Source organism: Hyperolius riggenbachi, chromosome 9 (genome assembly GCF_040937935.1).
Source record: "Hyperolius riggenbachi isolate aHypRig1 chromosome 9, aHypRig1.pri, whole genome shotgun sequence".
NCBI classification, from domain to species: Eukaryota; Metazoa; Chordata; class Amphibia; order Anura; family Hyperoliidae; genus Hyperolius; species Hyperolius riggenbachi.
Genome location: NC_090654.1, coordinates 74,002,652 through 74,011,812, shown reverse-complemented (window position 1 = coordinate 74,011,812; position 9,161 = coordinate 74,002,652). Strand labels below are relative to the sequence as shown.

The window sequence follows — 9,161 nt, the reverse complement described above, 5'->3', positions numbered from 1 at the left end:
ACTGTTTCCACTTGTCAGTTTTCATTTGCGTTTTTCTGTGCAGGATTTTTCTGCACGGTAGACCCTGCAGAATTCGCCTGCGTGTGGAATGCAGGCGATTCGCAGGTAATGTATTTAATAGGGAAATCGCATGCGTTTTTTGCATGCGTTTTTTCCCGCGATTTCGCGTGCGATTTCGCATTGAAAGTAATGTAAATTAACACAGGCAGTGACATGGTTAAAATCGCATATACCCTGCCTATGCGAAATCGCATGCGAAATCGCGGCAAAAACGCATGCGGAATCGCACCCGCATGCGATTTTGTCAACGGTGATATGCGGCGATTCCGCACCGCACTAGTGGAAACGGGCCCTTAGTTCATACTGTTACTCATTGCAGTGTATCTGTTTACTTATATGATTCACTATGCGGAGCTAACCTACTTAGCACGTCTAAAGTCTTTAGGCGCGCTAACCAGGGTGCTAAGTAGGTTAGCACCGGTTTTCTCAGATTGCGCGCGCAAAGTCCTATGCGCGCGGTAAGTCCCATAGGCTTTAATGGCCACTTCGCGCGTTTTGCACGCGTAAAGTTTTGCGCGCGAAAAGCTCGTTTAGACGTGCTAAGGGGGTTTTCACAGGCGTGCTAACAGTTAGCACCGCTTTGTGAATCAAGCCCCAGGTATATTTTCTCCTAGTAATCAAATCAACGCTAGGGATGTGTACTTAGCTTTAAAGGGAACACAAGGTGAGAGGGATATGGAGGCTGACATGTTTATTTCCTTTTAAATAATACACATTGCCTGGCTGTCCTGCCGAGCCTCTGCCTCTAATACTTTAAGCCAAAGACCCTGAACAAGCATATGCAGATCAGATGTCTATGACAAATTTGACAAGATTAGCTGCTTGCTTGTTTCAGATGTTTGACTTAAAGGGATACTGTAGGGGGGTCAGGGAAAAATGAGTTGAACTTACCCGGGGCTTCGGCTGGTCCCCCGCAGACATCCTGTGCCCGCGCAGCCACTCACTGATGCTCCGGCCCCGCCTCCGGTTCACTTCTGGAATTTCTGACTTTAAAGTCTGAAAACCACTGCGCCTGCGTTGCCATGTCCTTGATCCCGCTGATGTCACCAGGAGTGTACTGCACAGGCGCAGACTGTACTGGGCCTGCACAGTACGCTCCTGGTGACATCAGCGGGAGCGAGGACACGGCAACGCAGGCGCAGTGGTTTTCAGACTTTAAAGTTTGAAATTCCAGAAGTGAACCGGAGGCAGGGCTGGAGCATCGGTGAGTGGCTGCGCAGGCACAGTGTGTCTGCGGGGGACCATTAGAAGCCCTGGGTAAGTTCAACTCATTTTCCTCCAACCCCCCTACAGTATCCCTTTAAGCCTCATACACACGCTCAACGAAAGTATTTTAAATGCACAATTATCAAACAACTTTTGTTGTTGAGACAAGTTGAAACAACCAAAAAAAGTTGTTTGCTATTGTTCAAACAACGTTGTTTCCACAACAAAGGTTGTTTGATAATTGTGCATTTAAAAGACTGTTGTTGAGCGTGTGTATGAGGCTTTAGACCCTACTGACCAGAAATATCAACAGGACTGCCAGGCAAGTGGTATTGTTTAAAAGGAAATAAATATGGCAGCTCCATAAGTTCCTTTAATGGTGCGTACACACGTCCAATTTTGATTGGGCAATTTTACTACCTCCAAGTAGTATGATGGCCACAGATTTTGATTACTAGGGACAGATTGTGTAGATAAGCTTATCTATACAATCTGTTCCTTAAAGTGGGCTCCGACAAATATCAGGCCTGCAGCAGTGTTTTCAGCTATTACATTTTATCACAAAATACTATTTCATTTAAATAGTTTCACAAGAATGATAGCACAACCTGCACCGGTTTCATGCAATATTTTCATGTCATGCCTTCCCATGACACCTGCCCTCAAATTGTGGTACATAAGACCTTCTTAACAGCAATTTAGAAAATAAATAATAATAATAATAATAATAATAATAATAATAATAATAATAATAAATATAAAATCCTGACAGCACTGCCATGCTCTATCAAGCAGAAGAAGCACAAATCAGATTCCTGCAGTTCTCCATCTCCTCCAGCAGATAGCGCTGTCCCTTCACATTCCACTGCATGTGGGCGGAGCCTTTACCCACGTGCTGGGCATTTAATTTAAAGAGACAACAACTCCGGGGAGCCTGATGAAAGTGACAGCCTTGGGGCTTGCAGCTGAGAGGAGTGAGGAGCATCTGAAGGAGAGAGCAGCAGAACATCACCTAGGCAGGTGACCTGCCCTCCTGGAGCAGAGAAGGGAGGAGACAATAGGATTACTGGCTACTCTGCATGCATGATCCATCAGTTGCAGAGGACTATACTCATCATTGTTTAATATTTAGGGTCATACATTAGGTGATGTGATAGGAGGCAGATTACATGCAGATGTACTTGCAGGGCTAATATAAGCACTGGTGCCAAGCAGAGCTAGACTCTCCTTAGTTTGCACTGTGATGCAGGGGGTGGGGTGCCCAAACAGATAAAAGCCAGAGGGATGTGGAGGTGCTGGATATAATTATACCTTAGGAGGGAGACAGAGAAGACAGCCCAGCCCTTAATGTCATGCCAAAGATGTGAGCAGCTGCTGTGATGTGTGGCTGAGGGCATCAGAGACCCCCAGCAGTTCAGGCGCTCTCTGGAGGGATCAGGGGGTGCAGAATATGCAGCACTGAAGGGTTCTCCTTGTGATTGGGTACTCTGATCTTCCTGTTGCCTGGGACTGAGATTCTGACATGCAGAACAAGATCCCCCTCACCGTCTTCCTGGAGTGGATGGTCCTCCTAGTGCTCACTAAATCAGGTAAGACCCCCCCACCCCCCAGCCTAGCCCACTTCCAAGGCAGCTCTGCTTGTCACATGACCTTACTGAAATAATGTACCAGTCATTGATTAGATACAGGCACTGTGAATATCATTTATGGCTTACAATTAATCCTTGAGCATATTTGTCTGTTTCCTCTGTTTTCTTAAAATTAAGTTCCGTTTATTGTCACCGAACTGCAGAAATCAGAGAAAACAATCTATAGTTTCTGCAAGAAGGAACATAAAGGGTTAAATGGCTTGTAGAAATGACCCCCCCACTGTGGTGTTGCCGTAGCCTGATATGAAAAATGAGGAGAGCTGCCTTGTCCCTCACTGACCTGATCATTGTGCACACTTGTACTGTCAATGCTGTGACACTCCTAATTCATGATTCTGTTGTGTGTTTGCTCATAGGGAGTATAACCATAGAAGATGATAGATAGATAGATAGATAGATAGATAGATAGATAGATAGATAGATAGATAGATAGATAGATAGATAGTCGGCATTTATTAGTCACAGAACTTCTTTAACATATCACGTTTTACAGCTATGAGGTAGAGTTATCTATCTATCTATCTATCTATCTATCTATCTATCTATCTATCTATCTATCTATCTATCTATCTATCTATCTTACTGTATATATCTATCTAGAAAAGGCAGCTGTGTGGACAAAGAGACACTGTGCTTATTCATATAAAACACATTATAAATGATCTCTCCTGCTATATTTTATGTTCTTTTAATCTACTTTAACGCATAGTGTATCTCTCCTCATCTGTTTATCTCTTCATGGGCTTGATTCACTAAGACAAATAGCACGCCTTAGCAAAGTTAACACACCTTATCAGAGTAGCATAGCAAGTGCTACGAACCCGCAGGGGCTTAGGGCAGGACGAGTGGAGCTCTAGTCATTGCCAATTATCAGGCATAAGTTCGCTGTGGTACTCTGATAAGGCATGTTAACTTTAATAAGGCATGTTATCTCTGATAAGGCATGCTATTTGTGTTAGTGAATCAAGCCCCATATATCCCATTCCTTCCTTATCTTTCTCTCTCTTAAATTATCTCTCCTTATAGCTGAGGTGACAAGCAATTATGTGAAATCATTTATCAGAGAAGTTTTAGTGAATCAGCTTCATATATACAGTAGATGGATAGATTTGATGATTTGCATTAAAATCACATGACAGTCTGATTATTGGCAGTTTCTGGAAAAACCTCAGCTGCTGCAGAACCTCTTTGACAGAATCATCACTTCCAAGAGGCCCTGTGGTGTCTGCTGTAATCTATAGGATGGATTGTAGTCTATAGGATTTCCTGATCATCCTCTGTGAGTCTGTGGCAATATATTTTCTTATTGATGTTTCTGCGCATCACATCCAAGAATGTTTGCCACAGGATCGATGCTGGAGCAGGCAGAGTGCACACGTGTCTCTCATTAGAGGGCTGTGTGTTCTGTACAGCAAGGGAACACGTACACAACATGTATTGATGACATATCACATTCACAGTACAGCCATAACTGTACATCATCTCCCCTGACACTCATCTATTATGCATTATGGAATTACCAGAAGTCATGGCGGGTTTCGGGCTGGTCCACACGGATTGTTCAGCGATACTGAATGACAGTCCTCAACACTTAAAGGATACCAGAGCGGAAAGAGTTATTAAAAACAGGGGGAGCAGGCATGTGTTGCCATACCATTACTATAAGGCAAAGGCATTGTAGGCCCGTGCCTACAAGCACCTTATGTAGGGGAGGAGGCTCCCCTCCCAAATATCCCCCTTAATACTGGGGTAGGAGCACATCTGGCTCCCTATACTGGGGGAGCACATCTATTACTGTAATTAATGTGGTTACCAAATACTGGGAAAAATCTGGCTAGCTAGCCTGGGGAGGAGGGAAGCCTACCTAATATGGGGGTGGTGCCTGAGTTTAGGGACGGAGTTTAGGGCACCAGAACTCCTGAGCCTACAGGCTCCTGAGCTGTAAATCCAGTTCTGATTAGATGCAGGCCTCATGTCCACCACTCCCCAAGTTCTCCTCCGTCTCCCTCCTTCATACCATAAATCCCCTGCCACAACTCAGTCCAGACCGTCTGGGTCGGCAGGAAGTGCACAGGCGAGTGAGGCCAGGAGCATGGTGGCATGATGACGTCATAGTGCACATTGAGCTCACGAGCAGAGCGCTCCTGGCCGCGTGCGCCTGCCCACTACCTGCTGACCTAGGTGGCCTGAGCTGAGCTGCAGTGGCGATTTAGGGTAAAAAGGAGGGGGATGGAAGAGAGCAGTGGGCATGAGGAAAGCATCTAATATATGCCTGCTCCCCCCCCCCCTTTTAAAGGAGAACTGTAGTGAGAGGGATATGGAGGCTGCCATATTTATTTCCTTTTAAGCAATACCAGTTGCCTGGCAGCCCTGATGGTCTATTTGCCTAAAGAAGTGTCTGAATCACACCAGAAACAAGCATGCAGCTAATCTTGTCATATCTGTCTAAATTTGTCAGAAACACCTGATCTGCTGCATGCTTGTTCAGGGCCTATGGCTGAAAGTATTAGAGGCAGAGGATTAGCTGAATAGCCAGGCAACTGGTATTGCTTAAAAGGAAATAAATATGGCAGCCTCCATATACCTCTCACTACAGTTCTCCTTTAAATAAATCTTTCGGCTCTGGTATCCTTTAACTCTGTACTATTGCTTACCCTTGTTTGTGCAACCGCCACTATTCAATCTCGATTTTTGCCGTCATCTGCCCGTCGCTTATCTGCTGCTTCCGGGATCATTTACTGTCACACTACTGTGTCCCTCTGCGGATGAAAACCGCAGCGTGTCGGGAAATGCCACCGAAAGCCAACGGCTGATTCAGATGTTCGCCTGAAGCAGCCTTAGGAAGTATGGCAGGGTTAACTCTTGTCTGCTGTGCAGCACTTTGTGAATTTTTCACATCAATTAGCTTCTGTGAAAAAACATGTGAATTTTCTCAAATACTAGCACACATGGGGCTGGATTCACTTACAAAGACAAATAACACGACTTATCAGAGATAACACGCCTTATCAAAGTTAACACGCCTTATCAGAGTAGCATAGCGAGCACTACGAACTTATGCCTGCTAATTGGCAAGCCACTTGTCCTGCCCTGAGCCCCTGCGGGTTCGTAGCGCTCGCTATGCTACTCTGATAAGGCGCATTATCTCTGATAAGGCGTGTTAACTCAGATAAGGCATGTTATTTGTCTTAGTGAATCAAGCCCATAGTGTGCAGAAAACGCATGCAGGAAAACAACTGACAGACCAGTGTGATCCCTTCCTTAGAAACATAAAACTAGGTTTTCCCTCAGGGTTGTATTCACACTTGTCTTTTTTTTTTGTCTGTTTTCTGCATAGGAAAACTGCAAACCAAAGTTAATCAATGGGTTAGTTCTCACTTCAATGCGTTTTTCACATGCCGAAAGAAAACTGTCAGCAGTGCAGCTCTATGTGTATTTTCCCTATCAATAACATTAGCTTCTGTGGATAAAACGCAGGTAGTTTACTAAATGCAAACACACATTTTGTGTCCAGAAAACACATGCAAAATAACACACACAGAAAACTGATAGACAAGTATGACTACAGCCTCCAGGTCCTTTCACACTGAATCCACAGCATTCCATCGCAATGGTCTCTTATGATTGCATCCCATCGCAATGCAATGATATTTCTATGGTACGCAATGCAATGATATTTCTATGGTACGCAATGCAATGATATTTCTATGGTACGCAATGCAATATTTCTATGGTACGTTCACACTGGGCATGTAAGTTTGCTTCATGCCGCTGTGAGGGCTCGTTCACACTAGGGGCATTTTCGCCTTTTTTCAAGTGCAGGCGATTTTTAAAACTGCCCACAAAATGCTTTTACAATGAATCTCTGTGAGAAGGTTCTTATCAGCGCGGTTCGTGCTAGGGTGTTTTTGCTATAATGGAAGGTATAGGAAGAGCACTTAACGCTCACAAAACCTCTTTATGTGGCGATTGCGGTCACGTTTTTTGGAATAAATACTTTGTATTCTTTTCCGGGTCAAAGAGTTCACTTTCTGACTTGCGTCAGGGAGTGAATTACAAAAAACGATCTGGAAAAGGGCTTTTACCAGAAACGCAGCACGCAGTAGAGCACTGGGAGGGGGAAAAAAGTGCACAAAAACGCAAAACACTTGCGTTTGCGTTTTCGATTTTAGGTGTGAATGAGGCCTAAATGGGCACGTTGCTCGGTAAATTCACAGTACGCTGTAGGTTACTCCGGCGGGAACCGATGCAACGCATCCAATGTGAACAGACAATAGGCATATCTTTGCAATGCAACGGATTCAATGTGAAGGCATCACAATGCAATCTATCCAAAATGACACACCACGCAGGACTACTGCAGTATAACCATACAGTGAGGCATACAGTACAATGAAAGTATGCCTCACTTCCATTGCAAGTGCGTACGTTGCCCTGTTAAAGCACAGCATGCTGTGCGTTACTCAGAGGCGCTAGGGAAACCGGTGTCTATGGCAAACACTGAAATCCACCCTCGGTGGAAACGGGGGCACCCTCCAAATATTTAGTCTCAGTTGAGTTTGTTGTGCCCAAGTTGAGGTGAAGCACGGCCTGTAAGAATGGATTATCTCAATAGGTCAGTAATAAGTTAGGCAGCTTGTCCCCCCGAAAGATGTAACCAGGGAGCAGAATGTCCCCTGGGTAAAAACTAGAATCTGTATGGAGAGCTCCAGGGATGCTACAGAGCAGTGCTCCCAGTGGCACCCATGGCACATGCCATACCTGCACCCCTGTAGATACGCCTCTGGCATTGCTGCAATGGGACTCACTGCAATCAGTGAGAAAACCCAATAGCAAGGGCCCCAAAAAGTGTCTATGGGGCCCTTCTTGTCCACCTCTGTACCACTTAAGTATGGGATGCCCCAGGGCTCAATCCTTTCTCCCCTGCTCTTCACATTTTACATGTTACCGCTTAGAAAACAAATCCAAAACCACAACCTGACTTACCACTGCTATGCTGACGACACCCAACTATATTTTTCCTTCAAGCCAGGTGTGACAGACCCAACTCTAACTATAAACGCCTACTTAGCGGAACTACAGCAATGGATGAGTGACAACTGGCTGAGACTAAACGCAGACAAAACTGAAGTCCTTCTGATCGGAGGGCAGCACATGACAACAAAACAACTTAACTTGCAGTCTTCACCACTGGGAATAAGAGGCACAGATCTACACAGCTCTGAGCATGTGCGTAGCCTAGGAGTTCTAATTGATGGCGCTGTAGCAGGACGCCGTGGCACACAGGGCTCCGGCTCTCCATTTTCTTTCCCCCTTCTCCCTCGTGATTCACCCGATTTTCTTGCCGGGATGGATTAATCTCCTCCTGGGGATACAGGCAGGCCAGGCGCCGGTCACCGGAGCGGCAGCGGTCACGAGAATCCGCTCGTTTTAAGATCGGGCCGTCACCCACGTGGTTGGCCGGAGACCTCCATGCACGCAGCCTGCCCGCCTCCTGCTCCACTCTCCAGTAAATGACGCCACGTGAGCCGCCGCTGCCAGTAACCCATGATGCCTAGCTAACAGGACTGGGAGCCGCTCCACTTTCGCAGCCATGGAGGACCCGGCTGCTGCTGCTACTCCTGCCACGTGAGCCGCCGCTGCCTTTGCGACACAGGATACTGGATTGGGAGCCGCTCCACTATCGCAGCCATGGAGGACCAGGCTGCCGCTGTTACCCTTGCCGGGTCACATCTGCTCAGGTCACTAAAGCTGACTCCCTGCCGCTGCCGCCATCGATGGCAGCACAACACACTGCTGCACCACCAGTGGAAGCAAGGTCCTGCCTGTAGCTCATCCTACAACGCAGCCAGGCTAGCAAAGTCCGGCCTGCGCCCACACACCACTTGACCACTGTGGCAACGGAAGCAGGGTTATGCCTGTATCACACAACTCCACCACTGCGGCCAGGGAAGCAAAGGTCTTGCCGGTATCACACCACCAAGTCATTCAACAGCAAACATCACCATCAGCCCCTTTAAATCTATGCCCCCTGCCAGACATCTGAACCATCTGCTTTAAAGGGGGCCCGTAAGCCAGGGGCTAAATTTGCAAGCAAGGCATTGGGAGTCTGTAGGGCCAAGAACTGTCAAGGAGTTGAGGACTGTTTTTCACAACCATGGGGACGAGGGGACTATGTTTCTATCTCTCATTATATGGGGGGGTCTGGAGTGCTGCAGAGTAGTGAGCGCCGCTCAGATTGTGGCA

At 46.4% G+C, this 9,161-nt stretch overlaps 1 protein-coding gene across 1 annotated transcript in view; it reads left to right on the top strand.

The window, feature by feature from the left end:
• The first annotated feature begins 2,184 nt into the window (after positions 1-2,184).
• LOC137532503 (netrin-4-like) overlaps positions 2,185-9,161 on the top strand; it is an 84,625-nt gene continuing 77,648 nt past the window's right edge. Inside the window, exon 1 of the mRNA XM_068253072.1 lies at positions 2,185-2,855. Within this exon, the coding sequence (XP_068109173.1) occupies positions 2,789-2,855 (67 nt within the window). The 5' untranslated portion in view covers positions 2,185-2,788. The remainder of the gene's footprint in view (positions 2,856-9,161) is intronic.